Source organism: Pleurodeles waltl, chromosome 3_1 (assembly GCF_031143425.1).
Source record: "Pleurodeles waltl isolate 20211129_DDA chromosome 3_1, aPleWal1.hap1.20221129, whole genome shotgun sequence".
NCBI lineage: Eukaryota > Metazoa > Chordata > Amphibia > Caudata > Salamandridae > Pleurodeles > Pleurodeles waltl.
The window spans coordinates 1,611,566,998-1,611,594,162 of NC_090440.1; the positions used below are offsets into that span (position 1 = coordinate 1,611,566,998).

At 44.8% G+C, this 27,165-nt stretch overlaps 1 protein-coding gene across 1 annotated transcript in view; it reads right to left on the minus strand.

The window, feature by feature from the left end:
• Window positions 1-27,165, minus strand: part of TTC21B (tetratricopeptide repeat domain 21B) — a 489,309-nt gene that overhangs the window by 12,309 nt on the left and 449,835 nt on the right. Inside the window, exon 28 of the mRNA XM_069225262.1 lies at window positions 26,037-26,104. Within this exon, the coding sequence (XP_069081363.1) occupies window positions 26,037-26,104 (68 nt within the window). The remainder of the gene's footprint in view (window positions 1-26,036; window positions 26,105-27,165) is intronic.

Consider the following 27,165-nt stretch of genomic DNA (forward strand, 5'->3'; position numbering starts at 1 on the left):
AATGCAATTTATTTAAGAAGCTAAACAGAAATTCCTCACTACCAAATTAAGACACTGGTATGGTTGAAGTGCATGTAGAAAGTATGAGAACTGATCTTGAGTGGAATGGAACACGGGCCATTGAGGGTGTGGTTTGGGTTGAAAACATAGCTAAATATAACAAATTAATCTGTAACTATTTTCTTGGTCATTTACCTTCATGTAACTGAGTAAATAACACACCTTACATGCAAAATAAATATGTTAAATTAATTAGTGGGAAATGCTCTATTTTAGTTATGAGATCTCAATTGGTTAATGCAATCACTGCTTATATCTGTGTGCTTAAACAGAAAGTCAGAGAACGAATCCTGTTTGGCTCAGTGGGGAATATTGTCTTGTGTACCACGAGGCCCAAGCCTGTGACAGAAAGCAATATGAATGCATGTCATAATGTTAAAATTGTATTGCATATAATATAAGACAGGCAGCCACAAAATGTGCAGAAATATTTCGGGTGTAATAAGGTGTGCATAAGATTGTATATCATCTTCCCAGTCTCCCATTATTTGTAAAATGTAACCACCCTCCCTCACATCTGTCCAGTTCACTATCCCCTTTTCAGTAAAAAAAAAAATATATATATATGAAGACCAGCTGTGGCATCGAAGCAGTTCACCATAAATCACAAGATGAAAGATTGCAGAACTATTGAATATCGCTATGATAAAGTGTTCTAAAAATTCTTTAAAAACAATGGTGTTCTGCAAAAATTACCTTTTTATGCCCCAAAAATTCCTAATCCAAGCCGCAATAGTCTGGGGAATCTAAAACGCATCATGGATTAGGAACTAAGTGTACCTTTCGCACATGCTAGCATAATTTCAGTTATTTTCATTGGTGCCCTCTGGCGGTGGCAGAAAAAAGTGCTGTTTTACAGAGCGCAATTTAATGGAGCCATTTATAGTCATAGTCCTCATCAACATCCACTATCATCCTCATTTTCAAAGGAGGGCGGCATTTGTTGCACCTCTCCGCGCATGGAAACGTAGAAAACAATTATCCGCAAAGAAAAATAAACAGATGTAGATGGCTAACTACAATAAAAGAATTAAATAGATCTCTTGAAGTAGCTGTTAATATTTTCCATCAAGTTTCATTATGGCAAAAGCGTTTAATTTGTCTAAAAGGAAGACCAAGAAAATAAGACAAATATCATACTTAGGATGAGCACAGTACAAGAACTTAAACGATTGTGTGCATACACGTTTTTTATGTTTTCATTTTATAAAATACTAAAGCGCATTACATTTGTTACAAAGCATGACCATTAAAACAGAGACAGATTTAGATTAGCTAGATTACTGCGTGAACGCCGGGCGCTATGTTTAGGGTCCAGGCTCTCTGCACTTTGTGAGTTACAGTGCTCATTTTCTTCAATTATCCATTTGATGATTTAAGGATTTGGAAAAGAAAAACATACAAGGTTGGACACTGAGCGTCCCTTGTAGATGGAGCTACCTGGCAAACCTAAGCGCAAGTAATACAAAAACAAGTATTTGCAATGCAATAGGTCTCGCATATTTCTAAGAAGTGAAGTTAATCGTCATCTTTTGACAACAGCGCCCTCGAGCAAAAACAAAAGAAAACACACAGAGAAACTGAAGTGATACCAGACGTGCCTTGATGAATTACGAGGCGGTAAAGAAGAGTGCCACGCAAGCCAACAAGTGAGCGACAGGTGGGCTCCAAGCCCTGTACTGAACACAGCAGTCTCTTGCAAGTGAGACGCATGCGCTAGCTCATGCACTCACAGGCTTGACTCTAACAATTGAAGGAACTGAACTGTAGTGCTACATATGTTTGACTGCAACAAAGAGGTGAAAAGAATGGAATGGGCACTAATAGAGCGCTGAATTCTTAGCGACAGTTGATCATTCCAAAGACCGCAATGACTGGATGAGCACTGGGACTGAAGTATTCCATCATCCAGTTAAGTGTTGTCCCGAACGAGAGGATTGGGTAGGTCTTTACACTGCTTTTTCTCTGCTTTAAATCGGATTTTGTCAGGAAAGGGGTAAAGGAATAAGTCAATGAAACACCTGTAGCCACATATTGATCCATCCATCCTTCTGCTGCTTGCCAACCTTGCTTCTAAGTATACGGTTGGACCCTGCATCTTTGGTGTGGTTTCCCCTGTCTTTTTGCCTCTGCTTCCTGTATTTCGGACTGTGTGTTGGACTTTGTTTTTGCTGGTTTTGGGTACTCTGAGCACTTTCCACTGCCGACCAGTGCTAAAGTGCAAGTGCTCCCTGTATAAATTGTGATTATAATTGGTTATCCATGATTGGCATATTTGATTTACCAGTAAGTCCCTAGTAAAGTGCACTAGATGTGCCGAGGGCCTGTAAATCAAATGCTACTAGTGGGCCTGCAGCACTGATTGTGCCACCCGCAGGAGTAGCCCTGCAAACATGTCTCAGACCTGCCATTGCAGTGTCTGTGTGTGCAGTCTTGCACTGCCAATTCGACCTGGCAAGTGTACCCACTTGCCAGGCCCAAACCTTCCCTTTTACTACATTTAAGTCACCCCTAAGGTAGGCCCTAGGTAGTCCCATGGGCAAGGTGCAGTGTATTTAAAAGGTAGGACATGTACTGGTATGTTTTACATGTCCTGATAGTGAAATACTACCAAATTCGGTTTTCACTATTGCAAGGCCTATCTCTCCCATAGGTTAACATGGAGACTGCCTTTAAATATATTTTAAGCACAGTTTCCCATTGGGAGCAGATAGAGATAGGAGTTTGGGGTCTCAGAACTCACATTTTAAAATACATCTTTTGGTAGAGTTGTTTTTTAGAGTGCCTGTTTAAAAATGCCACTTTTAGAAAGTAGGCATTTTCTTGCTTAACCATTCTATACCTCTGACCCAGAAGTGGATTCCACTTGCAGGCTGACTGACAGTTGGGTTGTTTGTGAATTCCCTCTAGACAGTGGCACCAAGGGAGCTGATGCATGTCCTGCATATACTGCTGAGTCTCCTGGGCTAGAGTGGAGAGGGAGGATGTAGTACACTTCATACTATGTTATTGTACTTCATACTATGTTATTGTACCCTATGTTATTGTACCCTTATGTATTGTACTCTTTGTTATTTACCAATACTTATTGTACCCTATGTTATTGTACCCTTATGTATTGTACTCTTTGTTATTTACCAATGCTTACTCATAGTTTACTTTTAGGCTTTGTGAGTTCTGTACCGTTTAGCGGGTAGAACCTTCCTTTGGGTTCTAGATCTCCGGGGGACCACTTTGATTCTTACCTTCAGGCTGTACGGTCGTTCCCGTCCCTGCCGTGGACCCTTATTAAATACAGAGTCTGGAAACCTCTACTCTGTGTCCGAGGACTCTTGAATGGTGTTAACCTCCTTACTTCCCTACATTATATGGTACCAGGAGTGGGGTGAATTTCGAAGAAGATCTGGGAACCTAATTACCCAAAGTTTGACCGACGCTGACGGGTCCACCGACCAGCACTGAACGAATTGTTTTCAGGTTCATGATCTTTGTGACAAGCCATATGGACATGTAATTTTCGCACAGCGTTTGTTGTTTGGAGCAGATAAAGTTTGTTTTATGCGATAGCATGGATGTGTACTGACTGTTTCAGCGCGCGAGCGGAGTGAGCAGCGACAGCCGTTGAGCGCAAGCCCAGGGATCGCGAGAGCTGTATTTATTTGATTTGCTGCATCAGAGCTTCTACGGAGCTCTCGAGCGTCCAGCGTCAAGACATCTACGCCGTGAGAGCTGCTTTTACTTGATTTGCGGAGACGTCGGAGCATCAAAACTTCTACGGCGCTCTCGAGCGTCAAGGGTCAGACCTCAACGGAGCTTCCGACGCACATAGGAATCCTGCGTCACAAAGCCACAAGGTTACCTGGATACCATCTGTACGTGTGGTATATGCGTCACGCGTGTCCAGTTGCCTGGCTAGGACGCTCTACGGGTGAGCGTCCTATGTGGTTGAAGAAATCCTGATTGTTTAACAAGGAAACCACGAGTTAGACAGAATTCTCCATACCGTAATTGTTTCAAGTTTACCAGAGGGTGCTGCAAGTGAGTTTTGATTGTTTTGAACTCCTAAAGACTCTAAAATTCCCCACATTATTCTAAGGACGCTGCGAGTGTTTACTCTCCGGAGCTTCTACCGCTTCAGCCTTTGTTGACTTTAAAAAAAAAAAAGAAAAAAAAAAAAAAAGAAAAAAGGTACTGGGTAAACTTTTAAGTGGTGTTTCCAATCGGGCTTGTGTCTTGCTGGAACTTTGGACTTACTCTCAATTTCACCACACAACAGTGTTATATATGTAATAATCTGCTTGTAGGTTATATTATGGCTTCTAGTAATCTTGTGGTTCAACCTCCAACTTTTTTACCAAGAGGTGGGAAACCAGACATTAAGTGGAGTGAATGGATAAGAATTTTTGAAAATTATTTAGTTGCGATTGATGCTAATGACTTTTCACCTACAAGGAAATTGGTCCTGCTCTTTAATCATCTAGGTGCAGTTGGGCAGCGTGTGTGACAACCTACCTGCTATTTCTCCACACAATGGGAGTACTAGTGATAATGCAGCATGGAATGTGTATATTGAAGGGAAGGAAAGAAATAGGAAACAATTTTCAGATGAATCCAATGTATTACTGGAGAGGTTCAATTTTGCAATATGCATGCAAACCATAGATGAGTCAGTCAATGAATATGTGGCCAATTTATGTGTGCTTGCTGCAAGGTGTGACTTTGGTAGCTATGTGGATGTGCACATTAGAGATCAATTTGTGTTCCACTGCTATTCAAAAAAGGTTCAGGAACGTTTGTTAGCATGTCGTAATCCTTCTTTAGAAGAAACGGTTTACATAGCCAAGGCCTTTGAGAGATCCATCGTCACTTCTAAAGTGGTGTGTGGGCAGACTGAACACGCAGGTGTAACTCAGGTAACTGAGGACTCTGAAGTCTGCTACATTAAGGAGAGAACTATGAAACAAAATAAAAATGTTCCGGCTTGTTTCCGCTGTGGTTCACGTAATCACACTGGTAACAGTCAATTCTGTCCAGCTTTGGGTAAGAAATGCTTAAAATGCCAAAAAGTTGGTCACTTTCAAGTAGTTTGTAGACAATTCAATCGCACCTACAAACCTGTTAATAGTGGTATGAGAGTGAGAGTGAACAATGTTTACACTCAAGACGAACAGGCGGCCGAAGATTGTGTGGTGAAGGATTGCATGACTAAATTGTCCAATGTTGTTCTAACGGTAGACATTCCTACAGTAAGGAATGTCAGGGGACCTACTTGTCAGGCAATTATTGACTCAATAGAAATTTTTGTCATGGCTGATTCTGGCTCACCAATTACTATACATGCAGATGTGACTTATCGCAAGTTCTGGCCGGCAACAAAGGTATTACAACATGCTGACATCAGTCCCAAGGCTTTCGGGGATCATGACATTGACCTTTTAGGATATTTGTTGGCTACATTATCTATCTTAGGTAGGAACACAGTAACTAAAATCTATGTAGCAGCAGATAGCAGAGACATTGTGGGGTGGAAAGATCTGGCGAGATTGGGCATAGTGCTCCATCCTGGATGTGACAACCCTATATCTTTAGGGGAAATACCTGTGGAAGTATCAGAGCTCACATTGTCTAACACTGTCACTGATATCGTTGCAGAGTCATTTGTAACGAAGTATCCTGAGGTATTTGCTGATGAAGTTGGCATGGTTAGGGGATTTGAACATTGTATTAGGCTCAAGAATGGAGCTATTCCTATTTCACATAAAGTAAGGCCAGTTCCCATCTCTGTGAAGGGACAACTTAAACATCTCTTAGAGAAACTTGTTAAGGATGGCATAATAACTCCCACAAACTCATCGGAGTGGGTTTCGCCCATTGCTCTCACAAAGAAAAGAAATGGGGATTTAAGGTTATGTGTAGACTTAAGATCTTTGAAGAAGAATATACTTGTTGATTGTCACACTCTCCTTCGGATACAAGAAATGATCTCTAGTTTGGGCACCTCGAAAGTTTTTTCAACGATAGACTTACATTCTGCCTATCATCAGATTGCTCTCAGTGAATGCTCTCAAGAACTCACCACGTTTGTAACTCCATTTGGTGCCTAAAAGTATCTTAGGTTACCTTTCGGTCTGGCGTCTGTGGCGAGTGTCTTTCAGAAAATGATGGACTCTCTATTTGGCAATCTTGAGAACGTGTGTGCCTTTCAGGATGACATTCTGATTCATACTGAGGACATGGTAGAACATAGAAATCTTCTGGACAAAGTATTTTCCATCCTCAGAGATTGTGGTATGACCATCAAGAAAGAGAAATGGAATTTTTTGGTGAAGAGTGTGGAATAATTAGGCCACGCTATTTCTGCAGAAGGCATTAAGCCTAAACAAGGGAACTTGGAAGCGATCACAAATGCGCCTTGTCCCACCAACAAAGATGAGCTTTGCTCATTTTTGGGTCTGTGTGAATACTACTCAAGGTTCGTTGAAGGCTATGCCATGATAGTACAACCTCTCAGGTCCTTGTTGAAGAAAGGTACCAAATTTGATTGGGGGTGAGCAAGCGCTCGAGGCATTTGCTGCCATCAAACAATTGGTCTTGTCTGCTCCAGACTTGAGATCATTCATACTTTCAGCTAGGTCTTTTATTGCTGTTGACGCAAGTCTGAAAGGTCTAGGTGCGGTGTTTGGGCAATGGGTCGGAGGACAAGAATACACTATCGCGTTCGTGTCCAGATCTCTCTCAGAGGCTGAAAGTAACTACTGTACCATCGAGAGAGAAGCTTTAGCCTATGTCTGGGCAGTCCATAAATTCAAGACTTACATTTGGGGTACGTGCTGTATCTTATACACCGATCACAAGCCACTTGTATTCCTTATGGGTGGGAATGGCTTAGGTAAAGGATCTTCAAGATTGGTATGGTTGCTGTCTAAGCTACAAGAGTTCAATCTGGATGTCAAATATCTTCCCAGAGGGAAAAATGTTAGGGCGGACTGCCTTTCTCTGTTGCCTCTGCCCCTTTCTCAATCATATGCTGAAGATGAAGACACAGAGTGTGTAGTTGGAGCTTTAGACATGGTTTCTGCTTCGGAAGGCTTATTTTCCGAGCAGGATTGGAACTCAGGGATGTCCAGAAATGCATTATTGTCTGAAGTAATGTATCACATCAAACATGGTTGGCCCAACAATAGGAAACTTAGTGGGGAACTCAACACGTTTCGTCAGCTAGCTGCCGAACTGTCCTGTGAAAATAGAGTATGTATGAGGGGCTCTGTTTGCATTCCGCCATGTGACTTAAGGCCCCTGTCGCGTAGGCTCTCATTATCCTAATGAGACTACTGGATTTTGAGCGGCAAGATCGTCCACAGTGTGGGGGACTAAGTCTGACCCACGGTGAAGGACCCTTGTCACTCTAAATCCGGGTTTTGCTCTGGCTAACTAGCAGTGCCTTATCTCTCCCAAGGGGAAGAGACAATTGGCCAGCCGAGCGCATGACATCTTAGTACTTCCCAGGGAAGTCGTGGTCACTCAGGTCACAACCGGTTCTCTCATGCACAGAGCGGTCTCATATATAAATGACAAAGGCAGTTTAAGTTTTAAAGATTGTTTTAATAAAACAACTGCATTTTAGATAGCAAAGCGTGAGCTGCAATAACCAGAACTATACAACACAGTAGGATTAAAATAGTAACGATGAGAGTGAAGCACAAAAATAAGGCTATCATAGTGCAACTAGATTAGGTTCTCTCTAAGTTAGGTTCTGAGCACAGCATGTAAATCTCTAAGCCTGCCTTTCAGGTTCCCCCAGGAGGACATCAACCCTCATACCTGAGCAAAGGCCTGTATTCTGCATCAGCATCTGCAACGGGGCAGTCAGCATCTAGTTGTAGGTTCCTGGTCGGAATCTCCCTCTGATCTATACTTGGACTAGAAAGTGTTTTTATAACTAACACGCAGATGTTCTAAGAAAATGTCCCTACGTAAGGATGTGTATTTTCTACGAACACTAGAGACTAAACTTCCTCCACGTTTACCAGCAATGTACCAGACTGTAGCCTTGACTGAAGCACAGAGTGCGCAAGAATGCATTGTTTGAGAACACAGTGCTGAAATAGGCTAAACAGTGTGATAGAATGAAATAAAAACAAGACCGTGAAACTGGTTATTGTAAAATAACAGTGCGAGGTTGAATAAAATGTATCTAGGGCAAAGTGCACAGAGGCCTAATACGTTAAGCTAACGCGCATGAAGCTATATTAAAAATGGCTACACTACACCTCTATTGATAAAAGCTGCTCATGAAGGTCATCTAGGCATCTCAGCCACTTGCAGAAGACTTAAGGAGAAGTACTGGTGGCCGGGTCTTGATAAACAGGTGTCGGATTTTGTGGGTCAGTGCGCCTCATGCGTGGTGTCTGATAAGCATTGGAAGACATACCATTCCTTTCCCTAATGTTGCTTGGGAGAGTGTTGGCATTGATTTTTCAGGTCCTTTTCACATACTACCAAGGAACATGAGACACATGATTGTTGCCAAAGATTATTTCTCGAAATGGATTGTTGAGCATGCTGATACAGAATCTGTCATATCATTCTTATCGTTTTTATTCTCTTTGGAAGGTCCACCGTCTGTTATTGTCATGGACAATGGTGTACAATTTACTTCCACTAAGATAGAGAGTTTCAGGACTAAGTTTAACATCAAACATTCGCGTGTAGCTTTGTATAGTCCAGCTTCCAAAGGACTAGTGGAAAGAGCCAACCGCATTTTGAAAGAGGGCATCCAAACATCCATAGCAACCAATTGCAATGTGATCGAGTTTTTGAATGAAAAATTATGGGCATACTTGAATACACCACATTCTACTACTGGCCTTTCTCCTTTTGTGCTACTCAAGGGTAGGGAATCTAGTTCTCAATAGTTACCTACATGGTAACCTTTGTAACAAAGGTATGAATGTGGATTTAAATGAGTTGAGACAGAGAGTTTGTGAAAAACAGATGATGCAGAAACATGACTATGATTCACGGAAAAATGTGAATGATGTTCAATTCAATGTGAATGACTAGGTTTTGATAAAAAAACCTTACAAAGTGCCCAAAGGAGCATCAAAATTTTCTCTACCTGTCAAAGTGATTAGAGTTACGAAGTCTTCTTTTTTGCTGGAAGGTAAAGGATGGTGGAACAGAAATTGCGTTGTTCCTATATCCTCGCCACAAGCAGAGATTTTCAGATGTGTATATGCAGGGCGAGAAGACGATGCCAGCACTAGTGGCACATTTATTGAGGATCCTGCAGAGAAAAGTACAGAAGACAGGATGTCAGGTCACGAAGACGGTAACAATCATTGCCAAGTGGAGAATTCTTGTGATGATGATGGATCTACTTGTTCGTTTCCGGCCGCAGACCCTGTTTATACGCGCAGTCACAGACTTGTTAAAATTCCATCAAAGTTTGATGATTACATTTTAGGATGAGCTCTTGTTTGTTGTTATATTATTTTTAGTTTTGTTTCTGTTTTCTTTTTGTTGTAAAGGAGGAAGATGTTGTAGTACACTTCATACTAGGTTATTGTACCCTATGTTATTGTACCCTTATGTATTGTACTCTGTGTTATTTATCAATGCTTACTCATAGTTTACTTTTAGGCTTTGCGAATTCTGTACCGTTTAGCGGGTAGAACTTTCCTTTGGGTTCTAGATCTCCGGGGGCCACTTTGATTCTTACCTTCAGGCTGTACGGTCCGTTCCTGTGCCTGCTGTGGACCCTTATTAAATACAGAGTCTGGAAACCTCTACTCTGTGTCCGAGGACTCTTTTGAATGGTGTTAACCTCCTTACTTCCCTACAGAGGACCTGACACCTGCACCTGGAAGGGCTGCGCCTCTCCTCACACAATGCAGTCTCCAATCCCCTGGAGTGTGTCTGGGGCCGGTTCTGGGCAAGGCAGGATCTTGTGATCAACAGAGACTTTCCTTTGACGTTTGTCTGCTTGAAAAGCAGAAATGAGTATAAGTAGTGGACCCAAAACACCATATTTTTAGAACACTTCTGGATCAAGAGGAACCTCTTTCAAGGAGAAGAGCTGAAGAGCAAGAGGAGTAGAACTGCCCCTTTGCTGTGTGTGCTTTGCTGGGTTGGCCTGCAGCTGCAGCTTCTGCCTTAAAGAGGACAAAGGCTTGACTTTGCTGTGTATCATACTTGTGAAGTTTCTACAAGGGGTTGGACTGAGCTTGCTTTCCTGTTAAGAAAGTCTCAGGAACATCAAAGACTTCATCTGCCAGCACTTGGGCTCTCTTGCTGAGACCCGGTGACTTGCCAAGTGGTGGACACATCCAGTTCCTGGGCCCCTGGAAGGAGAAGCTAGCAGAACTTGAGTGAAAATCCACGCACAGGAGCTGCGCGACAGAAAAATCAACAGAGCACCTGCATCGCGGATGAGAAATCAACGCAGTGTCGGTGAAGTTAATGCATCGTCAACTCAGCACAGATTCATCGCTTCTGGTCGTCCGTATTTTCCACGCATGGTCCCTGGGCATCAAAATCTTCAGCACCACTGCACGGACCCGAGGCCGCTGGTCTGGAAAACGACGCACTGCTTGCCTGGCGGAAAAATAATTGACCCGCAGCCTCACTTGCAAGCAAGGAATTGATGCATCGCTTGCTCTTCTGGCACACGCTCGCCCATGCGGCATTATTTTTCACACATACCAGGTACATTGTGCTAAAACAACGCATCCATTGATTTCTATGGACTAAGACTTTTTACTTTAAAAATTCATATTTTTGCCTCTGTATGCTGGATTTTTGTCATTTTTGTCTTGTTTGATTTAGATAAATATTGGCTATTTTTCTAAACTGATGTGGCGCCCTTTTGTGGTGTTTTCACTGTGTTATTGTGTGTCTGTGCAAATACTTTACACATTGCCTCCGAGATGAGACTGACTGATTGTACCAAGCTACCAAGGGGTGAACAAGGGTTATCTGAGCTAAACTGACTGCCAACCAGAGACCCCATTTCTAACATATACTTACATATGAGCTCCCTGAATGCCCCTGTGCCCTCTGACTGTATCCAGTGCTGGACTGAAGGGGGATCTAGCTGGATTGCGGCCCTGGGAGATAATAGTAAGGGGATAGGGGCTCCATCCGCCTAGCCCCAGTGAAATGTGCTGAATCTGTCAATGCCTGAACAAAATCCAGCAGCCCCCACAAACTGCCTGCTTTCTGTTTGGAACAGCAATGTGCAGAGGCGGGGGCGGGGCGGGGAGGGGAGCGGTGTGAGGGTGTTCTTATTTTGCCTTCCAGCTGGGCTCGACATGCAAGCCAAATTTAAAGGGCCATCAACAGTAAGCAGTATGACCCTGCTGGAAGCTATCTGGAGCCTAACACCCTGAGGGCAAAGCAATGGAGAGAAGAAAAGGCACGGCTTGTTATCACTTAACAATACTCAAAAAAAGCTAAGATTTAGAGACACGCGTTTGACGTTCAATTCCTGTAAATAAGACATATGCATGCACTGTAAAAGTGTCGGATTTATCGATTTGTACATGTATTTATACTAATAATTAAAACAGCACTTATTATTTTTATTAGATTTTGCTACACCACCACTCATCCCAATGAAGGGGGTCATAGCATTTTGCGTCACACACACACACTGACAATAAATCATGCAAGTGTATAAATCAATGGGCAGGTGTTACATAAGACAATGAGAGCTTCAATGTGTAGGAGTCACTCATCGTCTTAACCGGTAGGGATTATATGACCGGGAGAAACACGAAGTCAGGATTTGAAACATAACGGACTGCTTGGCGTTGTCTGTACTACTAAGACTTTATTTTTACCCAAAGAACCCCTTCTTAGCAGCGTAATAACATCAGACTAAAAACAATGAGATTCTAAATCCATGCCTTGCAGTTTGCACGCAGGCACTTGATGCCAGTTCACATCTCATTGTACTAAATGAGAAGCATTGCAAATTATGATCTGCAAATAATAAAAGGATCTCTGTGGCAAAAACAGTAGCCCACTTACCCATCTACACAAGATAAAAATCTCTCATCTGCATGTTACACAGTGTGCTTTGCTGGAGACACACTAAACATCTATGCTAATTTATGACTCAAAATTGTGATCAGACAAAACCTAGATCTCTCCAGCAGGTGCATTAACCACCAGAGTTATCTTACCATTATTAGTAGTATTACCCTAGATTTACTGGACACACAAAGCGTTCTGCAGCAGGTGCCTTAACCCCGTAATATATTTTAAAATGAAGCTTTGGCAACCACTTAAGCAGAAACCATATGTTCGTTCTTATCAGTTTATGTGGCAGAGTATTTCAAAAAATAAAAAGTATAAGTTGACGGGCTTGTTATGATTTCATCCCTTGTGACGCCACCCCCTTATCCCTTATTGCTGCCACACCTTGACCCCAAATTAATAGGGTCCTGGTGTAAAGTTGTTTTCAATGTCAACCAGACTGTATCCACGGTTGGGACTGTGCACCTGCCTGTGTGTTTGCTGACTTTGTACCTCCATCTCCGTGAGCTTTTTTTGTGAACATTGGTATTTGGCTCCTCCTGATATCTGTCTAATATACTGCCAAGCCGACCTCTCTGTAAGTCTCCTTTCCTCACACTGTTCCCCCTCTGACTTATATCTCCCTCACCACCTGCTCCCTCCTTCGCCTTCATCTTTTCCTCTCCATCTTCCTTACACGATAGACACCAAAGGTCAACAAACCAAAACTTCTGAGTCACATTATTCCACGTCTAAGTCTCCTTCCACACTCCCCTTTCTTTTCACCTGATTTCCATTCGTATCACACTGCAAGCTTTCGACTGACCCTAGGGCAGCTTGAGGTGAGTTCGCAGCATAAAGCATAAAGCGATTCCAAAGAGCTTCTCCTCTCTGGATGCAGTTACACACTGCAGACTTTACGCCTTAGATAAAGGAAGCCTTCATCTTCTCGCATTAAGGGGTACAGCCAGACAACCCTCACTATAGCAAGCAGCCTGGATCTTCACCACCCAGCATTCAATTTACAATATCATGGCCCTTGCCTCCTACTCGGTTCAATTACACCATATCCCGTCAGAGGGTCAGGGCCTGCACACTTCAACAGTGTAGTGAGAAACACAGCATCTCTCTCACGATGGCATGACTCTCTGCAGCTCAACTGCTAATGCGGCTGCTCAGTAGAAATCCATGTGTAACCGTGCAATGCTAATGCATGGGGAGCCCACGTGCACCCTGCCGCGAGCACCAGGACAGCATGGATTCACATATTAACACAATATGGGCCTTCATGCTCCACCATATTTACTGTATAAAAATAAATAATCTCTTTGAAACGTGAGTGTTTTTCCCCCCAAAAAATTCACATGCGTTCTTCCGTGTGACTCAGTATTGGTTAAAAAAAAATAACAGTAAGTAGTTAAAATACCCCAAAGATTTGCTTTGCTTGTTGTGGCCTTTTCCCCCCCCCCACCCCATTTGCTTGCATGTGAAATCATCAATGAAGTCTAACAATGAACGTATGTTTTTCTTTACGCATCATAGTATTTGTCGACACTTTATGAGTTAATGAGACTCAGTCTATTAACTGAGAAAGATAATGGCCGACTCAGCCATGCCAGCATCAGAATATGTGATTTGAAGGTTTCACTGCAATGGGTGATAACACACAAAGTTTTCGTACTAGTTTAAAAAACGAACTGAAGTATATAATAAGTGATGAAGTAATTACTCAGGCGGACATTGTTATTTTGCACGCCATGCCACCTCAGTATGGACCCAGCTATATGCAAATCAGTCTAGACTATGCTCCAGTGGGAACAGTTCACCCCGATCTGAAACATAAGTAACCCAGGAACGGGTTTGCCCTTATTATGGTTTATTAGCCAGGGTATAGCTTGGATCCAGTGGCACAGGGCTCATGGGAACCATGTCTGGGCATTTCTGTCCCAATTAGGGTGTCACACTGAAGTAGACAAAAAGGTGATGGATACAATGCTTTAATAATCAAGGTGACGCTGTGTGCAAAATAACGATGGACTAGGATGCAACCTGAGTAATTACCAAAGGCTAAGAATAATTACATTTTTCCCTCAGTCACTTTTTTGTATACTTCAGTGCAACACCCTAAACAGGATGAGTATGCTCGGGCCCGTACCCACTACCATGCAGACTGTGCCGCTGGAACCAACCTATCCTTGACTGACGTCCTAATAGTGATGGATTTGATGCATAAAGTAATCTCAGCCACTGGTAATTACTTAGGCTGAAATATGTCATGTGGGTTAGTGCATTAATAAAGGCTGAAGTTTGCTACCTAAGGTGTGGTTAACGCACTGTTGCAGAAACTGAAAAGCTGTAATACCTGATAGGTGAATTAAAAAAAACTATTATTGATTAAAAAAAGATCACTATATTTTCATTTGTAAGGTGACGCTGGCTATTTTATTTTATTATGACAAATGTATCTTGTCACATTTGAATTGTAATGACTTTCATTAACCAGTGTCATCTCTCACGAAATAGTGCAGTTGGAATAGTTGTTTAAAAATAAAAAGATAGGATTTGTTAAAAAAAAAAAAAAAAGACAATATTAATTATTCTGGCCTTTAGGTATTTAACCCCTTAGCTGCTGGGCCTTTTCCCCCCCAGTGCTGAGCCCTTTTTTGGCTATTTGGGGTAGTTCGCGCTTAGGGCTTCATAACTTTTTGTCCACATAAGCTAACCACGCCAAATTTGCGTCCTTTTTTTCCAACATCCTAGGGATTCTAATGGTACCCAGAGTTTGTGGTTTACCCTGGAGGAGACCAAGAAAATAGCCAAAATACAGTGAAAATTTAGTTTTTTCCAAAAAAATGGGAAAAAAGGGCCGCCGAAGAAGGCTTGTGGTTTTTTCCCTGAAAATGCCATCAACAAAAGGTTTCTGGTGCTGAAATCACTATCTCCCCACCTTTCAGGAACGGGCAGACTTGAATCAGAAAACCACATTTTCCAACACAAATTTGGCATTTTACTGGGACATACCCCATTTTTACTATTTTTGGTGCTTTCAACCTCCTTCCAGTTAGTGACAGGAATGGGTGTGAAACCAATGCTGGATCCCGGAAAGCTAAACATTTCTGAAAACTAGACAAAATTCTGAATTCAGCAAGGGGTCATTTGTGTAGATCCTACAAGGTTTTCCTACAGAAAATAACAGCTGAAATAAAAAAATATTGAAATTGAGCTGAAAACAACAGCCATTTTTCTTTATGTTTTACTCTGTAACTTTTTCCTGCGATGTCAGATTTCTGAAAGCAATATATCGTTTTGTCTGCTGGACTCTTCTGGTTGCGGGGATATAAAGGGCTTATAGGTTCATCAAGAACCCTAGGTACCCAGAGCCAATAAATGAGGTGCACCCTGCAGTTGGTTTTCATTCTATACTGGGTATACAGCAATTCATTTGCTGAAATATGAGGAGTGAAAAAGAGGTATCAAGAAAACCTTTGCATTTCCAAAATGGGATCAAGATAAGGTTTTGAGGAGCAGTGGTTATTTGCACATCTTTGAATTCCGAGGTGCCCATACTAGCATGTGAATTGCAGGGCATTTCTCAAATAGACGTCTTTTTTACACACTCTCTTATATTTGGAAGGAAAAAATGTAGAGAAAGATAAGGGGCAATAACACTTGTTTTGCTATTCTATGTTCCCCCAAGTCTCCCGAAAAAAATGATACCTCACTTGTGTGGGTAGGCCTAGCGCCCGCGACAGGAAATGCCCCAAAACACAACGTGGACACATCCCATTTTTTCACAAAATACAGAGCTGTTTTTTTGCAAAGTGCCTACCTGTGGATTATGGCCTCTAGCTCAGCCGGCACATAGGGAAACCTACCAAACCTGTACATTTTTGAAAACTAGAGACCTAGGGGAATCCAAGATGGGGTGACTCGCGGGGCTCTGACCAGGTTCTGTTACCCAGAATCCTTTGCAAACCTCAAAAAGTGGCTAAAAAAACAAGTTTTCCTCACATTTCGGTGACAGAAAGTTCTGGAATCTGAGAGGAGCCTCAAATTTCCTTCCACCCAGCGTCCCCCCAAGTCTCCCGATAAAAATGATACCTCACTTGTGTGGGTAGGCCTAGCGCCCGCGACAGGAAATGCCCCAAAACACAACGTGGACACATCACAGAAAACAGAGCTGTTTTTTGCAAAGTGCCTACCTGTAGATTTTGGCCTCTAGCTCAGCCGGCACCTAGGGAAACCTACCAAACCTGTACATTTTTGAAAACTAGAGACCTAGGGGAATCCAAGATGGGGTGACTCGCGGGGCTCTGACCAGGTTCTGTTACCCAGAATCCTTTGCAAACCTCAAAAAGTGGCTAAAAAAACAAGTTTTCCTCACATTTCGGTGACAGAAAGTTCTGGAATCGGAGAGGAGCCTCAAATTTCCTTCCACGCAGCGTCCCCCCAAGTCTCCCGATAAAAATGATACCTCACTTGTGTGGGTAGGCCTAGCGCCCGCGACAGGAAATGCCCCAAAACACAACGTGGACACATCACAGAAAACAGAGCTGTTTTTTGCAAAGTGCCTACCTGTAGATTTTGGCCTCTAGCTCAGCCGGCACCTAGGGAAACCTACCAAACCTGTACATTTTTGAAAACTAGAGACCTAGGGGAATCCAAGATGGGGTGACTCGCGGGGCTCTGACCAGGTTCTGTTACCCAGAATCCTTTGCAAACCTCAAAAAGTGGCTAAAAAAACAAGTTTTCCTCACATTTCGGTGACAGAAAGTTCTGGAATCTGAGAGGAGCCACAAATTTCCTTCCACCCAGCGTTCCCCCAAGCCTCCCGATAAAAATGATACCTCACTTGTGTGGTTAGGCCTGGTGCCTGCGACAGGAATAGATCACACAACGGTCAATGTTGGTCCTTACGTGAGGCAGCTGTTGACCCTGGGGTGATCCATTCCTGACACAGACACTAGGTGTAGGCACTCAAGTGGGGTAGTGTTTTTATCAGGACAGGTGAGGAGTCACTGGGTGGTAGGAATATTGTGGATCCCAGCATATTCCTGTAGTTTGTGTGACAGAAATGCGAGAAACATTTAGTTTTTTTTCAACATTTCAGCTTTGCAGGGTATTCTGGGTAAGAAAACTTTGGGGAAGCCACACAAGTCACACCTCTGTGGACTCCCCCGAATGTCTAGTTTCCAGAAATGTTTGGGTTTAGTGTGTTTCTCTATATGGCCGCCGAATCCAGGACCAAAAACACAGGTGCCTGCCTTACAAAACCAGTTTGTTTTGCCATGGATAATTTTGATGTCTCCACAATATGATTTGGGTGGTGGAATTTGGGGCTGAACTAAATTGGGGAGCTCCCAAGAGAGCACTCTCTCTCTGCTTGCCGCCACATTCACCTGCTCTCTGGGTTGACCTAACCCACTATTACCCAGTTGCACAAACAGCTTGCGAAGGGACAGCAGGACTGTCCTCATCACCTCCCTCATAATGTACTGGAAGAGGAGTTATCGAATGGGACTCCTCTGACTGAAAAATCACTCCCAGAGTCTGCGCCATTGTCCTATCCCTCAGATGCTGTCTCAGTATCTGATGTCTCAGTCTCTGATCCTATGTCAGAGCGGTCCTCTATAACCCGAGTGTAGGCAGCAGTCATCCATCAAGATGCCATCTCTGCTATTGGCTAAACTGTTGCTCTAAAACACTAGCCTACGTAGACAGTCACAAAATCGATGGTGTGTGAGATACGTGCAACAGTAGAGGCCACCTTACCTGCGCTTCTTCCCTCAATCAGCACGTACTTTCAAGACACTCAAAAAACACCTTGTCACATACCATTCGTCACAGTCTTTAGCACCTCCTGCGCCCAGTCCAACAATCATTATTGGTGCTCCCACTGCCTCCTCCTCGGATTCCCTCATTACCACCCAGCAAAAGTGCCCTTCATCTCTCCATAGACTTTGCTAATGTACTCAGCTATTTACATAAAATACAGATTTGCTCTTTGCAGTAGGCATATAAACCTTCTGCGCTTCTTTATGGCACTAAAACTGCCACTAGACAAGTCGGACCCTTTTCCCCCCAGGGAAACCACACACATATTGACAAAAGTGATATATATATAACAGCCAATCACCTGAAACTCAACTCAAGCAAAACCGAAATAATCCTCTTTGGCCCACACAAAAACACCTGGGACCCCTCATGGTGGCCCACCACGCTAGGCCCTGCACCCACCCCCGCCAACCACGCATGCAACCTCAGCATCATCCTAGACTCCTCCCTCTCGATGACCCAACAAATCAACGCTCTCACCTCCTCATGCTTCAACACACTCCGTATACTGAAAAACATTCAAATGGATCCCCAAAGAGACCAGAAAAACTGTCACTCACGCACACAGCAGCAGGCTTGATTACGGAAACGCCCTCTACGCCGGCACCACTCTAAAACTCAAGCGCAAACTACACGCATCTACAACTCAGCAGCACGACTCATCCTCGACCTCCGCCGACACGAACACATCTCTCCACACCTCAAATCCCTCCACTGGCTCCCCATTGACATAAGGATCACCTTCAAGATCCTCATCCTCGCACACAAATCACTCCACAACACAGGCCCTGCCTACCTCAACGAGAGTCACCTTCCACACCCCCACACAAAACGTCCGCTCAGCTGACCTCTCTCTCGCCTCTGTCCCCCGCATCAAACACACCACCACCGGGGGCAGATCCTTCTCCTACCTTGCACCCAAAACCTGGAACGCCCTCACAACCCACCTTCGCAAGACCCAAAACCTACTTCTTTTCAGGAAGGGCCTCAAAACCTGGCTTTTCGAACAGTGAACCTCCCAGCCCCTTTCCCTCCCCCCGCCCCCCCCCCAAGCGCCTTGAGACCCTCACGGGTGAGTAGCACACTTTATAAATCTCTTTGGTATATATAGATCTACCTCTATATATATATATATATCTATGTACATAGATATATCTATAGATATATCCATGTACATAGATATATCTATCTACATAGATATATAAATATAGATCTATATATAGATCTATTTTTTTTAGTTGTTGTATAGTTTCCTTGGGGGCCAAAATGGCCCCCAGGGAAACCCTACAACATCTAAAAAAAAAATTGCCCCCACAGGGGGTCACCCTGCCGACGGGCGACCCCCTGTCATTTTTTTTTTTTTTTCATTATTTAAAAAAAAAACAAAAAAACAATCCCCTGGGGGGAGGGGGGCGCGATCGCGCCCCCCCCCCCGCCCCCCCACCCAGGGGGCACCTACCTTTTTTTATTTTTATTAATTATGCCCCCGGGGGGGGGGGGGCGGCCCGTTTTCCGAGGGGGCCGCCCCCCCAAAGTGAAATCCCGCACCTATCAGGTTAAACAGACCTTGTGAGTTAAGGAACAAGTAACATACCTTTGGTAATGCCATATCTGGTAAAGAATCCATCTAGCTGCAGGTTTCTTACTTTTGAATTTTCCCCAGGCATCAGACTGTATCCGGAATTTTTTCTTCAGCCCCTGTGTGCCAGTAGGTGGCGTCATCCAGCTCTCGGTAGGTAGTGCTGTTCAGCTGTGTGTGGTGTTATTAGTGTCGGGAGTGGCAGACGCGGAGACTATGTAGGTGCCACCCCAAGCGCACTGATATCAGTTTCTTTTTGCAACTTTCTACAGCAGGAGCGTGGAGCCACAAAGAACACGGACCATTGGTGTGGAAAGCTAGAGCCCTGACAGAGAAACAGCCATGACCCTATAATCTGCTTGTGGGGTGGATGGGTGGGTTGTTAAGGAATCTGCAGCTAGAGTCTCTACCAGATAAGGCGTAACCAAAAGTAAGTAACTTGTTCATCTGGTAGAGACTTCTAGCTACAGATTCCTTACCTTTGAAAGAATACCCAAGCAATACCTCCCAGGAGGTGGGTCTGAGAGACAGATTTTAGACTAAAAAGTCCTGCAGGGCTGAATGGGCAAAAATGTCACTCCCTGCGGACCTGAGTGCCCAGGCATTAGTGTTTTGTACACATGTGCAGAGATGCCCACGTTGCTGCCTGGCAGATGTCCAGGAGGTAAAGTCGCCCCTCTTCCTTGGAGGGATTTGGCGAAGTGCAAAATTTAGGGAATAGATTGACCTACATGCAGAGGGGTGAGGACTTTTGGCAGAGAAGAGGCCCTGGTACGTAGAACCTGGGGAGATGCTCAGATATGGAGGTTTGGATGATAAGGCCTGAGGCTCACTGACTCTCCAGGCTGATGTTATAGCCACAAGAAAGGCCGTCTTGATGCTAAGAAGCCTGCGGCGACAATTATGTAGAGGCTAAAAGGGAGCGCACATGAGAAAAGTGAGTACAAGATTAAGGTCCCATTGAGGCATGATGAAGGGTGAAGTTGGAAACGTATTGCAACGCTTTCAGGAATCTGTTAACAACTACAGATTTGAAGAAGGATGGCTAATCAGGAAGCCACAGAAAGGGTGAAATGTCAGAAAAATAGCCCTTGAGTGCCCAGAGCTGAGGGTAAGAACCATGAGAAAGAGAGGGGAGCAGAAAGGGGGTCAATCTGTTTCTTTGCACACCATGCCACAAACTTGTGCTAAACAACTGGGGGCGTATACAGTCTTGGGAGAGGGACACCTGGCTGCCAAGATAACACTGCAGACTTCAGGTGGAAGGTTGAAAGCGGTCAACTGCCACAGCTTAATCTCAATGCATGAAGGTGGAGTGTTGACAGGTTTGTGTGGAGAACCCTCCCCTGCTGCTGCAACAGATGATCCTCCTGAAGGGACAGCCTGATAGGAGGACTGATGTCCCTGTTCACCAGCTTGGGATACAAAACTCTCCGAGATGACTTGGGCCCAGTTGTTCCTGATCTTCTTGAGAACTTTGGGTAGGAGTGGTATAGGCAGAATGACGTACAGGAAGCTTGAGCTCCTCTCGACGAAAAGCATTTCTAAGCGAGAACCACATTGGAAACTCCAGTGCGACATTGCGCGTTCTCGGTGGTGGTGAACAGATCTAACCAAGGTTCTCCACTCTGCTGAAAAAGACCTTGCGCCACCTCCAGATGGAGACGCCATTCATGATCCACTAGGCAGCTTTGGCTGAAATAGTCTTCTCTGGTGTTCAGAGAGCCCACCAGGTGTTCAATCACCAGGGCTATGCCCTAACATTCCAGCCAACTCCAGAAACGCAGGGCCTCTTGACAAAGGGTCCATAACCCCACCCAGCTGTTTGGGCAGTACCACATGGTGGTGTTGTCCATGAACACCTGCACTAGCCTTCCCTTGATGGAGGGTAGAAAGGCTTTCAATGCCAGCCAGACCTACAGGAACTCCAGTAGTTTGATGTGGAGTCCAGATTCCACCAGAAACCAGAGACCTCTGATCTGTAGCTCTCCCAGTTGGCACACCATCCCAGGAGTGACACATCAGTCACCACTATCAGATCGAGTTGGGAAAGGGAGAGGGGTCCTTCGCTAGGCCAACCACGGTTCATTAACCACCACTGCAGATCTTTTGTAGTTCTATCCGAGATCGGGACATGTTATACAGTTCCTACTATAATACAAGGACTCCATATTAGGACAACAGAACTTCGGAATGTGGAGGACTGAGTTTGTCCACGTAGTCAGAAACTGTCCGTCCAATTCCTGGCCAGCATAGAGACAAAGTGGTTCTTCATCCTAATCCTAAATTCCTACCAAACGCAGTTTCACAATTTCACCTCAATCAACCAAATTGAGCTCCCAGTTTTCCCCCTCCACCAGACTCGGTTGCAGAAAGAGCTCTTCATGCCCTAGATGTAAAAAGAGCACTTGTTCTTCGAAGACAGAGCTAAAACATACAGAAAAAAAACTATATAACTCTGTTGCACATCATGCATAGACAGATGGATAGCCAAATGTATTCAGACTTGCTACCTTAAGGCCAAAATACCTTTACCTGTTCCTCCCAGAGCACACTCTGCATGCAAAAGGGAGCAACTAAGGCCTTTCTTGAAAACATCCCTATGGCTGACATTTGAAAGGCAGCTACGTGGTCTACATCACACACCTTCACCAAGTACTACTGTGTGTATGTTTAAGCACGCCAACAAGCCAATGTAGGACAGGCAGTGCTACGTACCCTTTTGCAGACTACTGCACATCCCACAGGTAGCCATTGCTTCTAAGGATGGACTGGTATACAGTCTGTACAGAGCATGTGTGTCTACAGCCAAACATTCCAAGGAACGAAATAGGTTACTCACCCTGTAAGTATCTGTTTATAGCATATAGTGCTATAGATTCACATGTGCCCTCCCTCCTCTCCAGACACCTGTGGCCGTTGCGGTTACATTAACATTTAGCAAGGTCATCGCATTTCTTATACATACCTTACACTCCTTTCTCACCCACGTTCGGGAAAACAATCTAACGATGGAGTTGATGCCCATACACAATATCACCGAGAAGATGAGTCACTCAACCTCTTGACTCAAGACTTCTTCAAAGAAAAACAACTTGCACAGCTCTAGACCCAACACTAGATGGCAGGAGTATGCAGAGCATGTGTATCTACAGCCACACATGCCATCAAACATACGTTTTTCAATACATTTATTGAATCAACCTCAATCTAGGATAAAGCAAATGAGCAATCAGGCATGTGTCACAAGCCGGAGGCTGGAGGCCATGGGGCCCAGCAGTCTCAGAGTCCATCTCACCAACACCCTAGATAGAGGCGGAAACATCAGTATCACAGCCTGAATATCCTAGAATCATCATTCGGGAGGATAAGCCCAAACTGTACCGTGTCCAGAAAGGGAGCATGTCTGAGAGGGAGTCAGGTGGTACCAGCATTTTGACAGTGAACCCCAACGAGTGCAGAAGGTCTGCTGTAGTTTGGAGGTGAGAGAGACGAGCCCGCATTCTACAGTCAGTCATCGAGATAGGGGAAGACTGGCACTTCTGATCTGCACATGAGCTGCATCCACCATCATCAACTTGACGAACATCTGAGGGGTGCTGGTGAGGACAAAGGGAAACAAGGTGAACTGAAAGTGCTCGTGGCCTACGCCTGTGGGTAGGCAGGGCTGGAAAATAGAAGCAAGTGTTCTGCAAGTCCAGGGTTACCATCCAGTCTTTTAGGTCCAGGGAAGACAGGACTTGAGCCAGCATGAGCATTTTAAAATTCTCCTTTTTAAGGAGAAGTTCAGCAGATGCAGGTCTAAGATAGGACAAAGGCCTCAATCCTTTTTGGGCACCAGAAAATAAAAGGAAAAGAAACTACAACCTACTTCTGGCTTTGGCACCCTCTCTATGGCCTCCTTGGTCAGGAGAGCCATCACTTCCTAATGGTGAAAGAATAGGTGGGCTTCTGTAGCAAGTGGGTTATATGGGTTGTGTGGGTGGGGGAGAAGTCAAGAAGGGGAGGGAGTAGCTTCTTCGGACACCCTGAAGACCACACTAGTCTGATGTTACAGACTCCCAGTGGGGCAGGTGATGGTGTATGATGCCTCCCACTGGGTGCCCGTAATGGAATAAGGCCAAACTAATAGGTTTTTGGAGACTGTGATTGCTGGGAAGTGGTGGACTGGCCCAACATCTGGCGGCCCAACCAATGGGTTCTGTGGGTACCACTTCCTCCGCTGTGGTGGCCTGAAGTGTAGAGATGTGACTGGAAGCCCCTTCCATGGCCACAAAAGAAGCAAAAGGCAGTATGGGGGTGGTAAGGGGCCATGGCCATGGCCAGGCCCAAGGATACTGTCATAGCCGTACTCTCCTAGAAGCACTCCAGCATTGAGTGTGCCTCGTCTCCGAAGAGAAGTGAGCCATCAAAGGGCATGGCCATAAGCGATGCTTGGACATTCCTTGAAAAGTCAGTCATCCTCAGCCAGGAGCAGCGCTTCGGTGGTGTCCAATCCACGTCAGATCATGAACTTGGCTGCATCTCTCCCATCAGCAACAGCTTGGGAGAGTACAACCCGGGCCTCCTCCAGGGTCGTTGGCAGCACCTGCACAACTGTATCCCACAGTGCTCTACAGTAACAGCCCAAAAGGCGTGCAGTGTTCACGGACTGCAGTGCCAGGCTGGTGGAAGAAAACAATTTCTTTCTCAAGGTGTCTAGCCTGCTGAATTCCTTGTTAAATGTGGTGGTATGGAGTGTGCCAGGATTTACACAGAAGATTCAGTCTTGAACCACCAAGGACTCTGAAGTAGGGCGCTGGGTGAGGAAACTAGGGTCACTTGGGGGTAGATGGTGGTGGTGGGCAATTGTCCTGTTCACAGGAGCGCCTGTGCAGGGTTTGGACCAAGACCCTAGCAGGATGTCTGTGAGGGCTTCATCGAAGGCAAGTAGTGGTTCTGAGGGGGAAACGCCCAGCTGATACACCTCCGTGAAGATGTTAGTCTTGAGTGCCACTGAAGGCAACTGAAGTTCAAGCACCTCAGTGGCCCTTGTGACCACCACTGAGACTGAGGCTCCCTCTTCCATAGCCGCAAAAGGAGGAGAGACCATGCCAGTATCTGGAGAAGTACCCAATGTGCTAGCGTCTGCCTGGCCCTCACACCAGTTTATGTTGTGATCTAGGGGCTGGTATTGTTCGGGGCCCAGCAACCCCTTCCACTCTTCCCAGGAGTGGGGCTCAGGATCTGACCTGGGAGGCATGGCTCTGTGTCAGAGTCGGGGATTAGAATTGGGATGGTGCAGCCAGGGGGTGCCAGAAGTGTCGGCATCGTGACCAACAACAAAGAAGGTCGCAGAGGTATGACCGGTGCCAGTCTGGAACCATAATTGGATCTCAGGGGCACGACGGACGCCAGAGCTGCTGGTGGGGGAACTAATAGGGGGCCCCTGCCGAATCCGTGGGGCCCAAAGGCGTGCCAGAGGGAACGGGTTGCCCAAATAAGAGGTGCATGGCCTTATAAAATTCAGGGGTTACTCCGGCTCCCAGAAACTCTGGGTGGTGCAGAACTGTCCCCGGTGCTGGTTGAACCGTGGAGCCAGGCCAACGGACAGTGTGAAGTCGAAAACCTCTTCAACTTCATAATCTTCTTCTTGCGTTGAGACTTAACTGAGTGGCCCAACGACTTTGAATGCGACAAAGATCTTAGACTTTGCATCCGATTCCGGGATCTTCTTCTCAACTGAGACCATTGCGGTGTTGCACGTCGAGCAGCCAGGAGCTTGAGGGACGGCTCCGTCTATGCCTTCGGAGTCATTGCGCCGCAGTAAACGCAGGTCATCATGTTGTGGTCGCACTCGAGGCACCAGAGGCCAACAAGGTGCAGATCTGTCACAGACACCAGTCGCTGACAGATGCTGCAGGGCTTGAAGCTGGCCTTCTTAGATGACATTCCTTTCACAGCAGGAGAAGACCTCTCAATAAGGGTTCTATAATTTTTTTAAAAAAGGCTTAGTCAAAAAGTGATTGGGGTAGCTCTCTTTGGATCTCCGCTGACTGGCGTGGAAAGAAGAGAGAGGACGTAAGCGTGCTAGGGTGGCACCTATATAGGGACCACACACATCACTTTCGGTGCGGACGATGCCATGCGGAGCCAAGCAATGCCACCTACCAGGGCATAGGGGTACTGCTCAATAACAATTTCCAGATCCAGTCTGATCCCTGAAGAAAATTCAGAGATTAGGAATCTGCGGCTAGAAGTCTCTATCTAATCATAATTTCAAAGCACTTTTCCACTATATAGACAATTTATCCAATTACATTTATGCAATCACACAAAAAACAATACAATTATGTACGAAAGATGAATAAAGTTTATTTTAGAATTACATATTTTAGAAAAAAATTAGAATATTAAGATTTGCTAAGTAGAAGTATGCATCTTTTGACCAAAAATAATGTGTAATAAGCATTTTAATTAACTCAGTCTTTCAGCAATAATTCTCTTTTATTTTGCAACATTCACAGACTTTACAATTAGCTTTATTGCAACCATCCCTTACCTTATGGCATACATCAATGGCATCAACATATCTTTTTGCTTTCAAGTAGTTAAATGCCAGCTTGTATCCTGTAAAAAGACAGAGAAAAATTTAAGGAAGGAAATAGAAACTGCAGTAGTGGAAATCAGAAACAAGCATTCCTTTTAAAATATAATCAGACTATAAGGTAGTACTGATCAGTGTCCAGGCGGATACCAATATTGACAACAACTTGGGGGGTACAGTGCTATTTTACAGCAAATTTGCCATTTCGTTGTGCTGCTAATAATGTGTGTTGGTGTTACCCAGCTCATTAGTACTCATTTTAAAAGCACTTAGAGGGATGAAAGACTAAGGGTCTTGTTACGAGGCTAGTGGTCTGAAGACCTCTAGCCTCACAATGGCGGTCAGACCGCCGCAGACAGGGCAGGCCAACTGCCCCATTATGACAGTGGCAAAGCCGCCATGGTCCAACCGCCAACACTGTCAGGCTGCAGCCAGTCTGCAGCCTGGCTGTCCCAGCGGTTGTAATCCACCAGCCTTTCCATGCTGTAAACACAGCCATGGTAAGGCTGGTGGAATGGGTGGGCCTGGAAGCCCCTGCACTGCCCATGCACTTGGCATGGGCAGTGCAGGGCCCCCCATGCACAGCCCCATCATGCATTTCTCTGCCTGAATTACGGACCGTGAAATGGGCGACGGGTGCTCTCTCACCCGACAAACCACAACATTGCCGCCGACTCAATTACGAGCTGGCGTCAATTTTGTGGTAAGTGTTCCGCTGGCCCAGTGGAACACTCCTAATATGGCATCAAAAGACCTCCAGTACTGGCAGTCTTTTGCCTGCAGCGGCTTCGGCGGTCCTGTTAAAGGACCACCAAAGTCGTAATGAGGCCCTAAGTCTGATCTACAGGAATTTAACTCTTTCGGTGGGGTTTACATACAGATCTCAACAGTGAGTTCTTAATTCATCGAGCAATTTTACCACCTTTGGTGCAATATGTGCATATCTCATGTTGTGAAATACCTTTGGTGCAAAACATTTATTTTAGCTAGGAGGGCTACTACCATATTTCTTTCAATTTTTTCAACTGAATAAAGCAACTGTTAAAAATCAGATTTAGTTTTGAGGAATTTCCAGGAACATAAA